The 23,033-nt window shown below is 35.5% G+C and overlaps 1 protein-coding gene across 1 annotated transcript in view; it reads right to left on the bottom strand.

Annotated features, from left to right (window-relative positions):
* Positions 1 to 23,033, bottom strand: part of LOC136026031 (nuclear pore complex protein Nup214-like) — an 89,924-nt gene that overhangs the window by 12,988 nt on the left and 53,903 nt on the right. The window contains exons 9-13 of the mRNA XM_065702188.1: positions 20,762 to 20,949; positions 18,003 to 18,149; positions 12,256 to 12,411; positions 6,233 to 8,382; positions 40 to 141 (exon numbers count right to left, since the gene is read on the bottom strand). Of these exons, the coding sequence (XP_065558260.1) occupies positions 40 to 141; positions 6,233 to 8,382; positions 12,256 to 12,411; positions 18,003 to 18,149; positions 20,762 to 20,949 (2,743 nt within the window). The remainder of the gene's footprint in view (positions 1 to 39; positions 142 to 6,232; positions 8,383 to 12,255; positions 12,412 to 18,002; positions 18,150 to 20,761; positions 20,950 to 23,033) is intronic.

Genomic DNA, 23,033 nt, shown 5'->3' with positions numbered 1-23,033 from the left:
CCGTATAGATAATGATTATACTGAAGTCAAATTTATTACCGGCTGTTTGTTGCGCTCCTGCTCCGAAAGCACCACCACCAAATACATTCCGGTTCTTATTCGCTTCACTTGGCTGACCACCGAGACCGAATGCACCCAGACCTAAAAGATACACCAAAGAATACACTAGACAAGAGTCCAAGTTTTAAATCTTCTAGATACTAAAGGCAGTAACTTCATAAAAATTACACAATATATAGTCTTCGCGAAACAACTAAAAAAAAAGGAAAGAATAAAGTGTCTTGAACAACACAGACAGTTTAGCATTTTGCAGGATTAACTAGCAAAAAAAAAAAGTTCAGTCATTTTCTGCGAACAGTGCAGTTGTGATTAGCACAATACCCTGGTTTCGAAGAATCTCATCTTTGAGCAATCATCATTTAAAAGGAACAATCATTCGACCAATGCTATTAACATGTAATCACAGGAACAACCTGTTGGAATCCAACAAAAGTACAGAAGACCCTCCAACAAGTCGCCTAGCAAGTTCTTTTGTACTGACTGCAACTACAAATTTCCATCAAATTTCTTTATTATCAGATTTTATTCATTATATTTTTGGGAGATGATTTATTTTTCTACTGAGTCTAGATAAAAACTTTTCTCCAATTTCAAAGTGCTAATTAGGAGTAATCTGCACTAGAAAAAATCTTCAAAAATTCACCGACAAAAGACCCCCCCCCCCAAAAAAAAAATAAAACAGATGTTAATGATTTCGGTGAATAAGCTGGCAAAAAATGTATTTTTATAGTCATATTCTTCAATGTTAGCAAGAATCTCTATTGTAATATAAGCAACACAAAAACACTTTCTGTACACCCCTACACTCTCAGATTTAAAAATTTTACTTTTTTGACAATTTCAAAGTCTTAAAAATTACCTTATAAAACTTTAGAAATTGTATTTCTGCCAACGATGATCAACCAATATATAAATATGGAATAATTTTCTTTCCCCTATTCGAAATTATTTTCTTATTGGACTAACGCAGTATCTTCTCCTTCTCTTTTAGAGCTTATGGTCGCTCTAGTCAAGAGTATTCAGTCTTTCTTCTGTTTTCCGTCTTAAAGCGGAGTGTTATACAGAATTTTTGTCTGGAGTAATATAGTTTTTCACCTCATTTTCCCTAAAAACATTTTTCTTGAATTCAGAAATTAAAAATATGGCGCTATGGTATTCATGATCAAATTTTGAGAATTCGACTATTCTATAAATACTGTACAATCCAAAACAAGAAATATATACAGTAATTGAATTATCGCCATCCCAATTCAATCACGACCCCATGGTCGTGTGTACAATCCAAAAGAAGAAATATAAACCGTATTTGAATTAGCATCATTCCGATTCAATCACGATCCCATGGTCATGGTGGTACCTGAAATAATGTATGCAAATAAAAAAAAAACTGCACAAAACTCAAAAAGGTTTAATTCGAAATTATTTAAAGCGAAAATTACTACCTCAAACGTGCTGTCACTTGATATGTGCTGTGTTTTCTGCTTTCACTTTTTACGATAGATTATTACTACTGATGCTCATAAAAAGGCCGAGCCAAAAATTTCAACTGAAATACGACTTACTTTAAACTGAGCTGGGCACCTATTATTTTTACATCAACGCTAAACAATTTTTACACATTAGTTAAAGGTATCAAACGAATATAAACGAGTAAAAGGAACCAAACGAATATAACAAAGCCTACCCCCAAATCTGAATAAGATAGGTTAAATGATACCATGAAAACATGGTATTTTCACCATCTTGGTAAGTAGTTAAGTTAGCTTTTAGGAATAGATCTGAAGCCAAATTATGCACAGAAAATGTCTTTTGAGATGCCTAGTTGAACACATTCTTCCTCCAAAGAGCACTGATCTTCGACGAAATTGCACAATCTAGGACAACAATGCAACATCAGATGCTGCATAAGTTTTTAGGCCAGTTATGGCAATGTCAAGTAGTAAAAGGGGCGCTTTTATTCAATTTTTTAGACATCTTTATAAAATTACCATACCATCTTTAGGTATTAAAATGGATGCCAACCAAGGTCAACTTAAACAGTCCAGACTTCTGGTAAATATACCCGAAGTATTTTATGCTCATTGTTCTGAAACTAATGAACCGGAATATTTAAAATATTAAATGTAACTATAATTTGAAATAAACATTTCATTACATTGAGTTTGATATCTTTAACAGTACATTCACAAAAATAGCTGAAAATTGTATTAAGACTTAGGCCGTTGCTCCTTTAGAAAGCACTTCATACTGTTTTAAAAAGGGAAAGAGTTAAAACTTTTCAGAAAAACATTTTGGGTGCTAAAAATTGTTTAATGCCAATTCAGAAACAAAGCAAACAAGCTTTACCTTAAACAGAAGAGGTCAAAAAAGTTAAATCAACATATCAATTTGATTTCATGTTTGCACTTTGTGAACAAAATCTGACAAAGAATAATTTTTCAATTACAAGCGTTTCAAACAATATTTAAAGCACCTCTCCCCCGTTCTCGACTTAGTGTGTCGTTAAAAGATTGTTCGTCACTGACAGCTAATGAAAACCATTCTCTATCAAAGAGAATGATTTGTAATCGAAGAGAATGATTGTAATCGATTGTAATAAGATTTATTGAACGCAGGGTTAGTCTATGGTAGAAGCGCTAATTCCTAAAAAACGCACAAAAATGGTACTGAAAAACTTCTTCCAATTTCCTGTTCTTGGACTGCCCAGGAGATGCCCAGCCTACTTCTCAGATATTACAAAAGCAAAGTGGAAGTTCTCTAGTTTCACTAGAGCCGTTAAACAACAGTATTAAGTTGAATAGTGTGGCTTCATTTGTGTATATGCACACAAAATAGAGAAACTGTAAGTTCCTTACGCTACTGTATTGAAAATAGCTATAAAAAAAACTAACAAGAAGAAAAGTTCAAACATAACCAAACTCTGTAAGTGCCTCCTGCCTTTACCTTGCACGAGGAATTTATAAGGTTCTGTGACAGATCAGTATCTCAAGACGCCCCGAAACTATTGTCTCCTTCATCACAGAAACAACGAATAAAATATCCCACTAGTTTTTCCCTTTTTTTCTCTCTCTTTTTATGGCACTTGGTATTAACCAAGTGACATATAGCAGTCGCCAATTCTGTCGGTCTGTCTGTCGGTCTGTCTGTCGGTCCCGGTTTTGCTACTTTAGGCACTTCCAGGTAAGCTAGGACGATGAAATTTGGCAAGCGTATCAGGGACCGGACCAGATTAAATTAGAAATAGTCGTTTTCCCGATTTGACCATCTGGGGGGGAGTGGGGGCCCGGTTAATTCGCAAAAAATAGAAAAAATGAAGTATTTTTAACTTATCAGCGGGTATTTGGATCTTAATGAAATTTGATGTTTGGAATGATATTGTGTCTTAGAGCTCTTATTTTTAATCCCGACCGGATCTGATGACATTGGGGGGAGTTGGAGGGGGAAAACCTAAAGTCCCGGTTTTGCTACTTTAGGCACTTCCAGGTAAGCTAGGACGATGAAATTTGGCAAGCGTATCAGGGACCGGACCAGATTAAATTAGAAATAGTCGTTTTCCCGATTTGACCATCTGGGGGGGGGGAGAAGGGGCCGGTTAATTCGGAAAAATAGAAAAAATGAAGTATTTTTAACTTATGAGCGGGTGATTGGATCTTAATGAAATTTGATGTTTGGAATGATATTGTGTCTCAGAGCTCTTATTTTAAATCCCGACTGGGTCTGATGACATTGGGGGGAGTTGGAGGGGGGAAACCTAAAATCTTGGAAAACACTTAGAGTAGAGGGATCGGGATGAAACTTGATGGGAAAAATAAGCGCAAGTCCCAGATACATGATTGACATAATCGGAACTTATTTGCTCTCTTTGGGGTAGTTGGGAGGGGGGAAGTAAGTCTTAAAAATTAGAAAAATGAGGTATTTTCAACTTACGAACGGGTGATCGGATCTCAATGAAATTTGATGTTTAGAAGGATATCGTGTCTTAGAGCTCTTATTTTAAATCCCGACCGGATCTGGTGATGGGGGCGGGGAGTTGGGAGGGGGAAACCTAAAACTTGGAAAACACTTAGAGTGGAGGGATCGGGATGAAACATGGTGGGAAAAATAAACACAAGTCCTAGATAGATGATTGACATAAACGGAACGGATCCGCTCTCTTTTGGGTAGTTGGGGGGGGGGGGGGGTTAATTCTGAAAAATTAGAAAAAATGAGGTATTTTTAACTTACGAATGGGTGATTGGATCTCCATGAAATTTGATTTTTAGAAGGATATCGTGGCTCAAAGCTCTTATTTTAAATCCTGACCGGATCTGGTGACATTGGGGGAAGTTTGGAGTGGGGAGACCTAAAATGATGGGAAACCCTTAGATTGGAAGGATTGGGATGAAACTTGGTTGGAAAAATAAGCAAAAGTCTTGCATACGTAATTTACATAATTGGAACGGATCCGCTCAATTGCGGGGGGGGGGGGTAATTCTGAAAAATAAGAAAAATAACGTATTTTTAACTTACGAAGGAGTGATCGGATCTTCATGAAACTTCATATTTAGAAGGACCTCGTAACTCTGATATCTTATTTTAAATCTCAACCGGATCAAACGTAATTGGGGGGGGGCAGTTGGGGGGACCGGAAATCTTAGAAAATACTTAAAGCGGTGAGATCAGGATGAAACTGGATGGGAAGAATAGAAACCTGTCTAAGATACGTGACTGACATAACTGGACCGGATCTGCTCTCTTTGGTGGAATTGGGAGGGGGGAGGTAATTTTGAAAATTGAGGTATTTGTAACTTACGAAAGGGTGACCAGATCTTAATGAAATTTGATATTTAGAAGGATCTTGTGCTATAAAGTTTAACTTTAGGTTCTGACCTTCTCACAAGTGCCAAATGAGCTCTTGGCTCTTGGCTCTTCCGACCTCGTCCAAATGAGCTCTTGGCTCTTCCGACCTCGTACCATATGAAGCTCTCGGCTCTTCCGACCTCGTCACAAGTGCCATATGAGCTCTTAGCTCTTGTTTTAATGGCTGATGCTGCTGCCCAGGTTGTTGCACTGATTTGCTTGTTCCCCCTCCCCCCTGTTTTTTAGTTTCCCTTTCAATTTTCATATATTTTATATTTAGTTCTATTTTTTTATGTTTATTTACTTATTTTAGTCCCCCTCCCTTTTTTTAACTCTTTTATTGACTTATTGACATTTTTTACTGTCCCTTTTAATTTATATATATATATATATATATGTATATATATATATATATATATATATATATATATATATATATATATATATATATATAAATATATATATAATATAATATATTTATATATATATATATATATATATATATATATATATATATATATATATATATATCTTGTTCTTTTTTGTATTTATTTGCTTATTTTGCCACCCTTCCCCCTTTTTTAATGTCTTTTTTAATTCTTTTTCTGACTTGTATTTGTTTAAGTCTAGTTTGACCAGTATTTTATCTTTTTTAACTTTTTAACTGACTTATTACAGTTTAATTACTGGTTTATATATGATTATTTATTATGATTTTTCTTTTTCTTTTTCGTTTTTTCTTTGTATTTTTGCCAATTTTAGTGCAACTGTATGATTCGTCGACTCCGAAGTCCGAATTCGGCCTTTTGTGGGCTTGTGATAGGATTTTTTTTTAAAAACAAATATCTTATGTTGTCACAACCACAAGATGTCTCTACTTTAATTTGTAGCTTTAAATCATTCATAAGATCGGTTCTATTGGAGCATTGACAACGAGAAAAAAAGGAAGAAACAGAAAGAGAAAGAGAGAGAGAGAGAGAGAGAGAGAGAGAGAGAGAGAGAGAGAGAGAGAGAGAGGGAAAGACAGAAAGGAAGAAAGAGAGAGAAACAAAAGAAAGGAAGAAAGAGACAGAGAGAGAGAGAGAGAGAGAGAGAGAGAGAGAGAGAGAGAGAGAGAGAGAGAGAGAGAGAGAGAGAGAGAGAGAGAGAGAGAGAGAGAAAGAGAGAGAGAGAGAGGCTGTACATACACACAAATACACGTGAATAGATTAAGTGATTAGACAGCTGGAGTTCATGAATTTCTCAGTAACAATTAAGACCGACTATATGTGTCTACAACTGTATTTGTTGCTATTGTTCGAAAAGATTTCGTAGACAAAAAACTGGGAAATACCTGCTGCCGTTCCAAAACTGCTACCAGTGGCACCGGTTTGCATTCTGCCAAAATTAGTAAATGCATTGCCCGTTGCTGAAGCTTGTGGTTGAGAGCCAGCAGTACTACCAAACAGCGATTGTACAGTGTCAGCAATTGCTTTGTTTCCAAAACCTGGTTGTTGAACCTGCCCAAAAGGTTTATTTTGTCCAAATACCCCATTTGCACTTGTCATAGCTGATTTTTGATCAAAACCACCGAAAATATTCAGTGGCGTCGTTGCTGGAGATGGCTGTTGAAAAGCAGTAGTTGGCTGCCCAAACACTCCTGTGCCAGGTGGAGGCTGCCCAAATATTGGAGCAGAAGTAGTTGACTGACCAAAAAGTGTAGTGGCTTGGCCAACGGCAGTTGTTGTGTTTGGCTGACCAAATACAGAAGTGGTTGGAGCAGCGGTATCTGCAGGCACTTGCGTGAGTCCACTACGCGAGACAGCTCCAAAGGCCAATTTTTCAGAATCAGAAACAATAGGATGACCAAAAGCACCAGTAGCTGCAGAAGTAGAATTAGTGGTTGCACTTGAACTAGGAGCAAAGGAGGCAAATATTGAAGGCTTTGTAACAGACAAGGTAACCGGAATTTTTGGATCATTCGCCGTAGCTGAAACCATCGTTGTTGGTACAACCACTGCTTGTTGTTCTTCTAACGGTTGAGCTTCTGAAGCGTCCTTGAGAAACTCAGAAACAAGGTCTACATCTGGCTGCAAGTCCACTAGCGGAATTTCTTGAGTCTGCTTAGTAATTTGAACATCTTTCTCAACTGATGCTAAATTCTCTTCATCTAGTTTCACTTCTTTTTCAAATGCTGCTGTTTCAGTCGGCATTGCATCTTCTGTTTTTGACGAAGTCTTTTCCGTCAAAAAATTATCTTTTATTGTTTTAAGTTCATCTCTTTCTGCAAAAGAAAACAGAGATTTTTTCAACCCAACAGCAGCAGGCGCCGCTTCATTTTTTATAGCACTGGGCTGTGCTTCAGTCATCCCAAGCCGACCGGTGAGACTAAAAAGTGGAGGAGGTTGCTCTGTTGCATTTGTTTTTGAAGCAGAAGACGTAACAGAAAAAGTAGTAAACAGTGATGGCTTAGTTGTAATGGATTTTGCTTCAGCTTCTTTGGACGTTTCTGTACCGAAAAGATTTCTAGTGGCTGTTTCAAGAGTTGGAACTGGGGCCTTTATCTCGTTTACTTGTTTTTCGGGGGGTTTGGTGACAGAAGTCGACTGCGTGACTTCATGTTTAGGCGTGAAACTAAACACCGATGGTTGAATCTCTGAAGTCTCGCTTTTGAAGAGAGTTTTAGTATCTTTGGCAGCAAATACATCCGACGTTATTTTCAAACCCCCTGCAATAGAAACTTCGGGTTTCGTTTGAATTGATTGCTGAGAAATCGATCCAAGATTACTTGCTGTAAGAGTAGTGGATCTGGAGAGAAGGGAGGAAGGTTCAGTTTTAACAGACGCGGTATAGAAAAGTGGCTTAGATTCAGTTTTCACGGACTCGGGAGCTTTTGCGTACCCTAGTTTGGGAGTGAAGATAGAGCCCTTTGAAGGGAAAGGAAACTCTGTTGTACTTTTTGCAGCTGCCCTATCATCAAAATTTGGCGGTAAACTAGCATCACTAATGAGTGGACGTGTTTCTGGGGCAAAACTAACAGTAGGTTTTGGCGAAGCCTCTGGAAGGGAAAAAGGAGTTACAGATCCAAAAGCAGGTTTATGTGGAACGGATCTGGGTATAGCAATGGATTCCATCTTTCGGTCTTTCACTGCTTCAATGCTTTTAGGAAACAGAGTGGATTGTAGACCAGTATCAGTGCTTTTTCTTGCAACGTCAACTTTCGGTGTTGATGTTACCCAATCTTTTGGTGATCGAACGGTGGGCCTAATTGGAGAGCCTGGTGGTGTGATCTCTTCAAACTTTGGGCGAATAACGTTTGGAACGAGTGGAAGTGTAGCTTTAGTTTCTATCATAGGCTGCGATTGTAACTGTGCTTTTACTGAAGCTTGCCATTTTGATGTGATTGTGGATGGTTGTGAACCATATTTTTGCAGAGTAAACTTCCTATCAGCCGAAATTTTGGATTCGCTTAGTGATCTCTCAAGATTTTCCAGAGTTCTATTCCTAGAAAAGAATAGAATATGAACATACTATACAATGCTACAATAATGTGTGCAATCCCAAAAAATGCACACATCGTCGCTGCCACACTCAAAGGCTTTTTCATACTTCAAAGATAATAGCCAAAATAGAGTTAGATAAAGTTTTCAAAGGGACAGGATCATCATACAAAATATAGGTCAGGAAAATTAAAGTGCGAATGGACATACACTGCTCTAATTATCCTTACTTTTGAGAAAAGCTTAGCACATAGTTTTTGACAGCAATTTCAAAAGAACGATAAATGTTAGATACGTTGGAAGCATGGATGTCTAAAAAATGAGTGCCAGAACTGATATTTTTTGCATCTTTAGCAGAAAATAAGTCAAACACTATTGATAAAAAAACCTTTAAAAGAAATTTAAGACTTAGAGCTTTTTGCGGCGAAATCGATTCAAATTTGTGCTGTAAGAATGGTAAAAAACGGTAGGTGTAACACGAATGTCCGTGAAATTTCAGACTTCTACCTCCTGGTTATCTTTTTTTTAGCTCTTTTACCTTAGAAACATACACTCAGAAATGTCGCAACAAAAAAGATCAAAAAACCATTGAGAACATTATTTTATTTCATCAAAGACTAAGTTTTTTTTTTAAGCAGTAAAACTGGATAGGTCCATTCAATAATGAACCACATACAGTTACTCCCTAGGCTACTTAAAATTTCCGGCCCTATTAGCCCTTTTTGGACTAGAGTCTATTCTCGATGAAGTGGCAAAGTACTACAAAAAGAAACTTAGTTTACTTAGGTTATCGGAGCAGTATATCTGCATCACCTCGGGAACAGGGGATCGGGTTGAAAATTTAAAGAGATGTTGGGGATCCAAGAGGACCTCAAGTTTTGACCTAGGAGGGGGGGGAGCAGAGGTAAATAAAAAAAAACTTTATCCGAGTTTTCAAACTGACATTTCTGAAGTATCTCTGGAATGACGTGTGGTAACTGAGCTAAAACTTTGGGGGTGTTTGGGCAAGAGATAGGACGCAAGGGTACTTCAAATTTTGTATTTAGAGAGAGGGGGTGACTGCGCCGACAAATACAAGTCTCCGATCCACACAAAAGTTTTGGAACTACTAGCGCAGCTAAAACTTTGAATCTATTCACGGAGAAAAGTAAGGCAAACAAAAATGCCACGTACTTACTAGGGCTATCAAAATAGCACATTTATAAAATCTCAGGAAACCCACGGGATCAGATTAAAACTTTCATGGATTGTTTGAGGAGGGGATGGGGGGACTTCAAATGTAATGTTTAAGGAAAGAATTTTTTTAACGGGATTACAAAAAAAGTTAAATTGTTTTCTTTGTCTGAAAAAAGAAAAACTCACTAAAATTGCAATCTATAAAATAGATAGTAATATTAATATTTGATTATTATTTGGGACAACGAAATTGTAAGTATAATAAAATGTATTTACCATTTGTAAGTTTTAAGGGGCCTCCCCCAGGCCACTCAGCGTGTCCCCAGGTGACGATAGAGGAACTATATGTTATATGTTAATATCTATTGGGTTTTTATAATATTTCGTAAGGCCATTTTTAATTAAATTTGTGTATAGAGCATACACTGAATATTCTCCTAAATCCTTATTTAAGGAAATATTATTATTAATCTTAAGTCTGATTTCAATTGCTTCTCGAACTACTTGCTTTATGCCTAGATCATTGCTAATAATGTCGGATTCTTCAAAAAGTATTTTGTGGCTAGGATTTTCGAAAACATGGCTGCTTAAAGCAGAATCAAAAGAAACAGAAGTAATATTAGAATTAAGAGCTTTGGTGATATCATCTTTATGTTGTTGTAGGCGTTTCTCAAAATTCTGGTGGGTTCTCCCTACATTCTGGTGGGTGACACCAGTTACTCGCCAAAGAGGTGTCTATCAAATACCATGCGACTGTGGCAAATTCTATGTAGGGAGAACCCACCAGAATTTCGAAAACTATTTCATATATTAGGCTGTACGAAAAATATGGTTCAATCCCGCTTTCCAAGGCTATAATAAAAGAAAGGTGAGATGGCTAGGGCACGTTGTGCGGACGAAGGATGACAGATTGCCAATGACTGTCCTTTTCGGCCAATCGTCCAGGGCTAAACGGAAAGCATGTCGTCCTCGTCTGGGGTGGGAAGATATAAAGAAAGATTTAAAGAAAATGGCAACTTCCTGGGAGGGTGTAAAGAGGAAGGCTTTGAATAGATTGGGCAGGAGGAGGAGCGTGCATAGCTGTGTTGGCATCAGGCGGCTTGGTGCTGCGGTGAGTTGTTAGTAGTAGTAGTCGTATTGTATTCTTAAGCCATTGGGCCACGATGACACTTACGCAAATACAAATTTTATGCAACAATTTTTTTTCATTGATTGGCTTAGATTTGCAGTTATGTAGACAGGCAAGGGAACGTTAATGAGGATAAAGGTTACGAAAAAAGAACACTGTATTGATTTGTGACGCCCAAAATAAATTCAAATTTAATTTATTTTGAATAAGCTAGAAAATTACTGGATATGTATACTACACCAGACAAATCAAAGAATAAGAAAACATTTTTAAGGTAAAGGGGTTGTATCATTCCGTAAATGCCAAAAATGGGCCAAACATTATTTTCTGCGTGAAGTTTCCGAGGTAAATATACTGGACTAAAGGGACTTTAACGAGAATAATAAATTTTGGAGATAATGTGGGCATAAAGATTACGAGTGTGAAATATTTGGACTTAATACGCTGATCAGCTTAGAAATTTTAGGCTACGTAGACGCCTCAATTAAAATTTCAGGAATAAAAGAACCTCAATTAAGACTAAAAACTTAGTAAACAAGTCTTTCAGCATCGATATTCATAGTTGATATATTTTTTTTTTGAATAACAAAACAGAACTTCTTCAATAAACGACTTAGGTATACATTTATTTCAAATAAACACAGACCTACAAAAAAAATTAACATAGTGATTCTTTAATAAAATGGCGGATTAAGAAACGCTTTATATTTAAGGGTGTCTATATGATCAGCGTCAGAATGGCTTCAGCCACAAAATAGGAGAGGAGTGGCACTACCCTAATTTACAAAATTAATTATTCTGTTTATATAAATTTATATAATATATGAATTATAAAATTATAAAGCTTTTAAAAGCATTGTTTTTCATTTTGTTGTTGTTGTTGGCGTTGCAAAAAATAAAAAAGACATTTCTCGAAAAACAAATCTTTTTAAGTAAAGTGCAACACATGCTCAGTACTGTAGGGGGAGGTAATCATACTCCTGCTGGTGGCAATGGCTATTCGGTTGAAGTTTGACCTGATTATTTATTTTAATTTCTTTTTCTTTTAGGATTCATTTATTATCTTATAGCAGTATTTGTTGTCTTTACGTTCGATGTAATAATTCATTTTAATATCTGTCCGTTTTAGGGTTTCCTTTATTGATTGATAGTAATTTCTGTTATTTTTAAAGCTTTTTTGATGTGTTTTTTTTCAACTCGTCGAAGGCTTTAATAGGGGTCTTTACTTTACACTGAAATATTTTTTAGATTAATTTAATCCACCATACCATACTTCACTTTCGGAAATTAAATTATTTTTTTGGTGACATTCCATTTGATCTTTTCTTACACAAATATTGTTAGCTTCCAAATCTCACATAATGTTCTCAATAGTGCCTTTGAGCAGTTTTTTCATGGAGTATAAATGTGTAACACATTAAATACAGTTACTAAAACAATGTTGTCTTTCATGTGAACAAGGCAGCTTATCGTTCACACGCTATTTCTTTTAAAACTCTGGAAGAAAACGACACAATTTTCTAGCTTTTCAGAGTTAAAATCTGAGAATTAGGTATATCAAGTCCAACTTACATATCATCTTTCTGCTGAGACTTGAAAACCTTTCGTTCTTGAAGCATTTGAATAATACCACTGACCTCAGATAGTTTAATCTTTTCTTCATTTATAATTCTTTCCATAGCATGCAGAGATTTATACATATAATCCGTGTCTGGAAGCTTCAAAGGCCTGCAAAGAGTATCAAAGAGTAGCAAAGAGTATCAAAGGCCTGCAAAGAGCTTCAAGGCCTGCAAAGAGTATCAAAGAGTATCAAAGGCCTGCAAAGAGTAAAGGCCTGCAAAGAGTATCAAAGAGTATCAAAGGCCTGCAAAGAGTAAAGGCCTGCAAAGAGTAGCAAAGGCCTGCAAAGAGCTTCAAGGCCTGCAAAGAGTATATAAATCAACTTTTAGACTCTCCTCGTAGCCAGAAAGATCTGACGGTGTGATTAAAGTTAATAAAGGGGATAAGAGTTTTCATTATGTATTCCCAAAGGTTTGGGGGCGCTAAGACAAAAATTTAGCATGTAGAAGAATAAAAATTAGAAAAGTAGGAATATTCAATCTTTTCTCTGATCAGTGTGCACACTCGACTGATTTTGGTCAGTCAAGCAATGTTTGGGATTCTCCATTTCTCAAATCCAAAATTTTTGTCTCAAATCTCAATTACTATTCCTCGGCTTTGTCGAGTTTATAGAAAGGTTGTTCTGAGCAACACAAAATACTCTCATAAAGTTTAGAGAAACAATTTTGAGCAATATAAATAACTTTGTAAACTTTAGTGATGCAGTTTGAGTAGGATTGCCACCACGGTCAGTTCCTAAAGTGCTACAATTGCCCAAATTTGCGTGCTACACAGCAATTTTCGGTGGTAGAGTAAAAAAATTGACAGTAATAGTGCTAAAATAGCACTTTTGTACTATTTTCACAGCCTTGAGCGTGTGCTACAGTGCTATACCTAATAAATCAGTACTAAAACAGCACTTCCATGCTACAGATAGCAATCTGATGATGAGAGCCGTGAAAAGGCGTGTATAAACAAAATGGCGAAATCTAACTTTTGAAATTAGTATTTAAAGAATTTACAGGATCTACTACAGACAATTTCGTTCACTTTACAAATTTTAAATGAGGTATTATACTAGAAGGGGACTTCTAACGTTGAAAAATTTTTTCAACGTTACGGGTTTATTTTACTGATTAGCACAAAGAAATACATTTTCACTGACAACTGGAGCAGAACCCTTTCACCTGAACTTTTCAATACTGATTATTTAAATTAATTTAAAGACTTTTTCCAAAAATAAGTTTTTCAAAGAAAAGTAAGAAACTATCAAACCGAAAAGGAGCAGAGATAAAATCGAATAATCCACCAATCTTAAAATAACCCAGTTAAATTCAAAACGAGTAGAAAATAACTTGAGCGGGGCTGACAAACCCCATGCCTTCTAAAAACCAAAACATAATTTGCACTTTACTAAAAAATGCAACTTCTTTTAACTTCAATAAGTCGAAAATTATTAAAAATGTTAGGAACAAATATCAGCATATTTATATTAAACTGACATTGCACATTCATTTGTGTTTTTTTTTCAGTAAAGTCCAAATTATGTTCTGGTCTTGAGAGAGCTAAATAGTAGACGTAGAACTAGTAAATGTAGCACTGGTGGTAGCAATGATAATAGCGTGCATATATTGCGTTTTAGTCAATTAATATTCCCCTTTAAGCATTCTCTGAAAGTTCTAACTTTACACCAAAATCAATTTTTGAGATACGCTCTTTTGACACCCTGAATGCGCTTAGCCCCTTTTGATTAAGTTTAAATTTGGTCTCCATATTCTGTCAAATTGTCACCTTCATAGATTTAGCCTTAATAGTTCTATTATCACAGTACTTGTGGTGGTAGTAGGAGAAGTAGCAGCAGTATTAGTGTTGCATTAGTAATAACAGTAGTAGTAGCAGTATTAATAACAGTAGTACCATGTTCAATTTGCCTTTTGTTCAGTTGAACATCCTCTTCATGATGCCCCGGAAGTTTTACCCTGGTACGGTAAGGCGTTCCAAAAAATATCGCTGATGTACCCCCTTTGAGCCCCTTTTCACCTTAATACTCTTAAGTATACAAGATGTTGCGATTGAAGTAGTAGTTGGAGTAGTTTAGTAGTAGTAGTAATAGCAAAAGTAGGAGTGGTAATTCTGTTAGAAGTGACACGCACATACTACCTTTTTGTCAATTCATCTTCGCCTTAAGCTTTCTTTAAAAGTTCCACCTTAATACCCAAATTTATTGTTTAGATACGCCCTTTCGACAATCTACATGCACATAGTATGTTTTTAGTTCAAATTACCCCTTCATATTGTGTCAAATTTTCATCTTCATAAGCGTAGCTTCAATTGTACTAGAATCATAGCAGAAGTGGTAGTCGTAGGAACAGTACTAGGAGCAGTATTAATAAAAGCAGGTACATTTGCCTTTCGGCCAGTTGAACATCCTACACGTGATGCCCCAGAAGTTTCCTCTTGATACGGTAAGCCGTTCTAAAAATAATGCTGATATGCCCATATCAGCAATCTGCATCCAAATAGTATGTGTTGATTTGGTTTAACTTTCCTTTAAACATTTCCTCAGATGTTCATTTCAACATCCTCAACCCTGGTAGTACTTGCTACAGAAACAGCAGTTTTAGTGGTAGTAATGGTAGTAGTATTAGTAGTAGTAGCGATAGCAGTAGTCGTCGTGGTAGTGGTAGAAGAAGCGTGCACACATTACCTTTTGGTCAATTGATCATCTCCCTTATCATTTCCTGAAAGTTCCAAATCAATATACTCAGTCATTCTTGAGTCACACCCTTTTGACAACCCTTATACAAATAATGTGTTTTGATTTAGTCCAATACTCCCCTCAACATTCTCCGAAAGACTTACCTCAATGCAATTTTTCTTTTATGAAAGTAAAGGTCAAACATGCACACCTTTCTCAAATACATGTACTATACGGAAACAATAAACGAATTGCCTAACAAATTATGCTTTGGGGATTTGATATCCCCAAAGGCACAGTTACTTGACCTTTCAACAATGTTAAAGAAAATAAATGTCTCAAAATTTTGATTGGATGTTTGTTTGGGGATATAATGGGCGAGGGGGCTGACTACCCTCAATTAGCTTATGACTCTTAAAAAGAGCACTAAAACTTCCAGTTTCTAATCAAATGAGCCCTACTCAAAGTTTATACGACCAACGATTTCATAAAAACTGCTTATGCCCCCACTACATAACTTACACCCTTGCCCCAGGGCTCTGGTGGGCTGTCTCAATCATTGAAGATTTGTTATATGCTCTTTGGACTATTCTTAGCCAAATGGCTATCTCCCAATTTCGGTCTCCAATTCCGCTTGGGGAAAAGAGGGCATCAGAGGGAGAGAGGGGGGGATAGTTGCCCTGCACTACTTCTGGTTCTCAAAAGGGAACTAGAACCACCCTGTATATAAAAACCTTATACGCCCAAAGGGTATAACTTACTACCCTTTACCCTAAGTGTTGTATGTGTGTGTGTGTGTGTGGGGGGGGGGTCGTCAATTTCATAATTTATAACCGACATGATTTCTGGACTTTTTAACTACGCTTAACAAAACGGCTATTTCAAAATTTTGACTGGAAATGCCTAGAGAAATGATTGGCGTGGGGGGGGCTGTTTGCCCTCGAATCACTTTTAACTATTAAAAAAGGCACTACTAGCAGTTTCAATTTCTAATCGAATGATCTCTTTCGGAGTCTTGACAACAACTCATAATAAACGTAGTGCCCTGGTCTAAAATAACCACAAAATAGATAATACATCGTGCCAACATCGTTCTTTACTTAGGCAATGCTATAGTGCTGCCTATGATAATATGATCAGGGATGCGCAATTGAAATTTGATTGAATTTGCTTATTTTAGAAATCAAACTTACCAGTTTTTAATCAACTACAATTTCATAAAACTGAAATCTTCAGTATATTAAAAACGAAACAGTCAAAATTGTAAATATCAACCGAGTCTCATTACGAAAATGTCGGTGAGGCGTTAATATTGTACATTAGAGAGCCAATAATTTCCTGCAATACTGAACATAGACCATTACGCGATAGCGCGCACCTTCACACCCATCACCCCCGTAAATAAGTCTCAGTAATTTTAGAATTGTTGTTTAACTGACATACTACTGGCTAATTTGTTTGTTTTGTTTTTTTTTTCGAGTAAGAGGCCCGCTTCTATGAAATAGGTTTATGCGTAAGCGCCGAACAAGATTGTCAGCATCAACCAATAAGATAGGGACAATCAAGTAATCCCTTGCTATACAAGACGTTCCTTTCGTCACTGTACGAGTAAATGAGAGACTTTATACTTAGGGCGCAAAATATTTCCAAAGACACAAACATAATTCGTTTCAGTATAGACTTCCAATCGCGACTACTTAATACAGTTTATTTTATTCCCGGATATCCTAGGAAAGAATAATTCCGTTTCAAGTTAGTTTGGTTTAGACATAAGGGCGGTTTGGGTGTAAGGTGGCTTAGTCAGTATGTGTGCAGTCAGCCAACCGTTGAAGGACACGGAATCTACAAAAGGTCTCTTTTTTGAACGATGGAATTATATACCCGATTACTTGGATAATGTAGTACACTCACAATCTACTTTTTAAATTCTATACTGGATAGGCGGTGTGGGTGTACCCGCCATCGCCAATAGCCTTCCAAATAGTACCTTTCCACTGGCTAAGCTCAGTCCAGCATTCTGAGCAAAATTCACTTTTCACTAATAACAGATTAAAACACTAAAACTCCATCACACGGATTAAATACATGTCTCAATTATCCGAACTGAACCATAAACAAGTACAAAAGAGGTTCAGTTAAGGTGATATGCTTTTTTAAATACATCTTAAAGGGGACCTGCCATGTGTTCTCCAATCTCTTAAAGATGTCGTTATTTTCCAAGACAATACAATAGACTACATAGATTATGCTGATGAAGTCAGACAAGTAAAAATTGTGCCAGCTCGTCGAAGCATTGGCTGAACTTAGTCTTGGTGCAAAAACATTCAGTGTGAATTCATTGTTTACAGGTGAATACATAAAGTGTGAACCTATAAGATGAAACTGTCTGCTCTGCTTTTTGGGTCCCTTGGCGGTCTTCCGGGTGAAAAGTTAAAGTCAAGTTAAAGTTATGTTAATTTTCTGAAACTGTTCTTGATAGACAATATTTAATATAAACCATTAATATACAAATAGTCTACTTTTAACACTATTTGAACTTAGATTAACGAACTCCACAGAGCCTTTATTAAAGCATTTCAGACGACACTGTTTGTACCCTAAGTATATGTGTCTTCTATAAAAACAACGCACATTAAGTTTGGTACGAAACACTTCACTTTTATAGTAAAATATTGATACTGTAGGAGATCTATAGATTCTAATGTAATACTTATAATACTAATGACATACTGATCTTCTCTGAAAACACTATACTATTGATTTGAATCGGACTTTGGGTTGCATAAGTTTTTTATTTAAGAAAGAAACCAGGTCAGAAGCTAAAGTGGCATTGTATTTCTTTCTGAACTAGTATTTTTACGATTTGCTTTAATTTAATATCCATAAACTTTTTTATTTCTACGGACAAGTTTCATACTTTTAATTTCGTGTGTGAGGGGAAGAGGAGGGGTTCTTCTGACTACCCTTGAAGGATTTGCTCCTCAAACATGTGGGCATGACGTAAACAGAAAAATTGACTCACGCAGAAGCTCCATCAAAACTAAGAGTATCCATTGTTCTTTGAACTTGATCAATGCCAGAAGTCAAGTATTTGTGAAGGTCAGTGACCCTTTTTAATATCCGTCTGCTAGCAGGATCTAAGCCTCGCAGTTGCAATAGCCGCATTTGCCTAAAAAAAAATCAATAAAAAAAAATAACAGAAAACGATTAAAAGCTTATAATAGTTGGCAGCATATAAAGGGCTAAGTCCAATAAATTTAATGATAATCTAAGGCGTGACTGAAATAATATATGCAAATAAAAATGAGTTATTGTCAAAGAGTCTCCTTGAAATCATAAACTTGTCTACAATATGAAGTTGCCTTTTTCTTTTTTTATAAATAAATAGTGATTAGAATTTGCTTATTGTCTGTCTTATACACTCAAGTAACAAAATAAATCATTGTTAGAGTCTCTGTTGGTCAGTCAAAACAATTTTTTGGTAGTTTGGTACTTCTTTTTTATTCAATAACAGTTATCATTTTAATATAAATGGCGTGTCTCGTTCAACATGTTTTCAGTAAGAATAATAAACAGCTCAAACTGATAATTTCTCTCTTTATACTTAAATTTTGTAAAGCACTCGCTTAGAAAAATAGCAATTTCATCCGATTGTTCCCATGGTCCAGGTTCAAGAATTAGCGCTGATATACAATCCTGGAGATAGTATTTAAAAATCAATCAGTCTCTTCAAACCATCAAATCAAAAACACTATCAAATACTATAGAATATAGTATAGATAGAAATATATAGACAGAAACTACACATAGAAACTATGGATTTGATAGAAATACTATCAAACCAAATGTTCTATATTTGTTGCTAATATAGAGATGTCTGTTTTACACAAACACATGGTTATTCTCTCCCCTCCCCATCCTGATTTTAAATACGCTTTCTATCTCATTCGTGGTGAGGTAATTAGTTTTTGTGATATTGCTCCTATGCAGTTATGTTGCTAGGAAACTAATTGATAGGTATGTGAAACAAAAGCTTCACATCGACTAGTCATCGAGCAGAACGACCTCTGCATCATCGTGCAGAACGAAATAACTATCTGAAAGCTGGTTTAAATGCAGTTTCAAACGTCTTGCCCAAACTAAATACACGATAAATATACCGAGATTAGCACATAATTACGAATAATATTGTTTTAATTTTCCTAGAATCTCAGCATGACATATCAAGAGTACATCATAATGAATATCATCGCAATCTATACCATACAGAGCTGTGTATCGTGTTTCAATGAGATAAATTTCAACACATATGCGAACATTTTCAATACATAATGTTTTCTGATAAGTATTATTCATTCATTCCATGATTATACTTTTTCGATGGGATAAATATCAAATCTTCGTTCCACATCTATTTGTCTATTTCTTAAACGGCAACAGCATTTTTTTTTTTTTATTCCACATACCTCTGACAGATGTTAGAAATCCAAACTTCAACTTTTTCTACAGATTTTATTTTCTACAAATTGAATTTTCTAAAATTTAATTGAACGTAGAGATTTCATTTTTTGTAGATTTCTGATAAATGATAAAAAAAACTTACGCTCCGGGAGCAAGTAGTCAGAGATAATTCTAGTGTAAAAAAGGCGGTACAAGTTTTCATCATATTTAGTTACATAAAAAGCCTACACATTATTTTTTTGTGATTTAAATCTTGACACATTTCTTCTCAAGGGGTCAGGAGCTCACAAGCAATTCAATAACACGAATATATTCCAAGAAAGATCAAAAATCGAAAACGAAATCAACGAAGATTGAACTTCCACAGAAAGATATAGAATAACTTTCTCCTTCAGTATAAGTGAATTGTTAAATAAGTGAATCTCTTCTCCCTTCTTTTTACCATTAATTGCGTACGGGTTATTTTATTACATTTTGGATATAAAACTTGTCATCACAATTTACTAAATTGTTTGAATGTTCATTTTTTTTTTTTCACTTGACAAAAGAAGCAAATTTGACTCTACTATGGAAACATCCCTGCCTTTTTTTATCCTATACGTTTAGAATAATAAAAAACACAGATTACGAAGGTTTATTTTCTTTTGAAAAAATTGTTATAGCCATACAAACGCAAAATAGGCCAGGGGATAGGGCAAGAAGGAGGACTGAGGCTGCAACAGCAAGGATTGGACTCTTGATAGGGAAATAATGATTACTCTTCCAATACATGGAGGGCGAAGCTTAACAAGTTGACTGTAATATCTTGAAAAGAATAAAAATAAGAATGCCTTAAAAAGATAGGAAAGTCGGTAGCTCTATATAGAAGGACAATTTTACAGTTTCAAGGAGACTTTAACTTGCCAGTGAAAGTTTAGGTAGAGCCATTCTTGTAGTCTGATTCTTGTTGGGGGAGGGGATAGTCATGATTTAGGCTATCCTCGATAAAAGTCAGTACACTTACCCAAAGAGTATTGACAACATGTAAGAGTCAAAATTGGGTCTATCGTCGACAAAAGAAAATCACCAGCAGCATCTAGCGGTTGGCGCGTCTTTATAGTTTTTTCAAACTCTCTAACTGTTTTATTCTATTTTTTTTTTAGTACAAATAGGGATCAGATGCTTATTATTACACTAATTTTATGAATTACATTAATTAAAATCCTTTGCCTTATTAATGCATAGGGAAATTTTCAAGAGGCGCTAAACGTTGGATGGCGTTTTTTTTTCACATCAGTTCCAGTTGTCATTCTTGTATATTAGCCATACATTTTTTCTTACCTAGGATCCATTCGTTTATCCATTTTGTTCTTACATTCTTCTGCCGAGGACAAAGTTTCAGAAGTGCTACTTCTCAGTGAGCTAATTTCAGCCCTGTGGGAATCCAAAGTAAGCTGCAGCTCCCTGTTGAACAAATCTGCTTCATAAATACTTTGATTCAGAAGGCGCTTGTCATCTTCAGAGCCAACCTGTAAATTCATAAAAGTCAATTAACATAGCTGAAATCCAAACGTTCCGAATTAAGTGTCAGGCTAGAAGTATTACCAAAATGGGGCTTATGCTCCCCACACCTTGAATTTAGAAAACACTATCTTTTCCCGGGAAGAGAAAACACAAAAATCAGTCAGCCAAAAATGTAAGCAACACAAAGAACGTTGGGAAAATTGGATAATGCAACGGCATAATCCGTTAATGACTTAATGATCGGGGTTAATGAGTCAAGGTTTTTCCATTGTGATTATGGAAGGGGTTTTCATTTTTTTTTAATTTGTGTATTTTTTGTTATGACTGTTATTGTTTGTATTGTTAACTCAATATTTATGAGATTTTATTTTCTTTGTACTCAGTAGTGTTGCCTTTGTCTGTCTTTATTGTGGCTAATAATTAAATAATAATAACTTTAAGACTCCTTAATGTATTTATATGGCTTTCCCTGATGTTGTTTTGTTATACTTTAACAGTAACGGTAACTATACGGTATGGAACGACCTAAAAAACAACTCTTCGTGTTATAGATGCACATTCATTTTTTTTTTTTTTTTTATTTATTTATTTTTTTTTTTTAAGCTTCCAAACTCGCCTTCTATGATTACAAATGCTCAAACGTAAGTTGAGCTAAGGAATTTACGCCTAATAAAGTCAAGAGCTATGACTGTTCTTCATTATGCCTTTGTTGTTCCATATTTCATCTATTACCACGAAGCATGGGACAATTGTTACACGAGTGGTTTGAACAACCTTATTTTTGCCAAAAAAACGCAACAAATACTTTATCATACATTAAAAAATTGTTAAATCTTCAGCACTTTTTCACATTCTGCCAATCTTGTACTCAGTAGTGTTGCCTTTGTCTGTCTTTATTGTGGCTAATAATTAAATAATAATAACTTTAAGACTCCTTAATGTATTTATATGGCTTTCCCTGATGTTGTTTTGTTTTACTTTAACAGTAACGGCAACTATACGGTATGGAACGACCTAAAAAACAACTCTTCGTGTTATAGATGCACATTTTTTTTTTTTTTTTTTTTTTTTATTTTTTTTTTTAAGCTTCCAAACTCGCCTTCTATGATTACAAATGCTCAAACGTAAGTTGAGCTAAGGAATTTACGCCTAATAAAGTCAAGAGCTATGACTGTTCTTCATTATGCCTGTGTTGTTCCATATTTCATCTATTACCACGAAGCATGGGACAATTGTTACACGAGTGGTTTGAACAACCTTATTTTTGCCAAAAAAACGCAACAAATACTTTATCATACATTAAAAAATTGTTAAATCTTCAGCACTTTTTCACATTCTGCCAATCATATTCAAATTTCTCTGATCCTCGTTAAGCAGTTTTCTGGTTTGGTAGCCGCTGGCCACAGAAACTGTGTTGAGCCTTGAAAAATTATAAATTTCCATCACCAGCGGATAAGAATGTAATCAATCATGTTTGCTGTGCGACCGTCAAGGAATCATTATGTGAGTTTTCTCTGCTGTCTGCGATGAGACATACATAAAAAAAAATGAAGGCCAAAAGATATACTTTCATATATCATCAGGCCCCTCTATGCTAAAAAAAAAAGCAGCAGCGATAATAAGTGAATACATATCAGGGCTAAAGAACCAAAAACCATGCGTTATTAAGCACAGCATTGTCAAATGTTCCAGGAGGAGGGCGACTGTCTTTCTAACCAACCATGGAGTAACTTCCAAATTCCCATAAAACCTAGTTTTGGCTTAACTTGCTTTAGAGGAGCAAAAAAGAGATTTTTCTAATTACAGAGGAAATTGAATAGCTCCAGCCTGAAAATTTGAATAATTAAAAAAGTGAGAGGGGAAGACAAGACGATAATAGGAAATATTTTTCAAATATCAAATTCAATTTAATGATTTCAACAATAATAAAAGTGTTACAACAATCATATAGTACTGTTTATTTTAACTCTATACGTTATTTATACTGTTGGGATGTTTAGTTTCATTTTACTTTTTCTTATATTAAGGAAGTAATCTCTGTCAAACTAGATTTTTTTTTTTTTTTTTTTTTTTTTTTTTTTTTTTTTTT

This window comes from Artemia franciscana, chromosome 4, assembly GCF_032884065.1.
Source record: "Artemia franciscana chromosome 4, ASM3288406v1, whole genome shotgun sequence".
NCBI classification, from domain to species: Eukaryota; Metazoa; Arthropoda; class Branchiopoda; order Anostraca; family Artemiidae; genus Artemia; species Artemia franciscana.
This window is presented reverse-complemented; position numbering and strand designations above follow the sequence as displayed.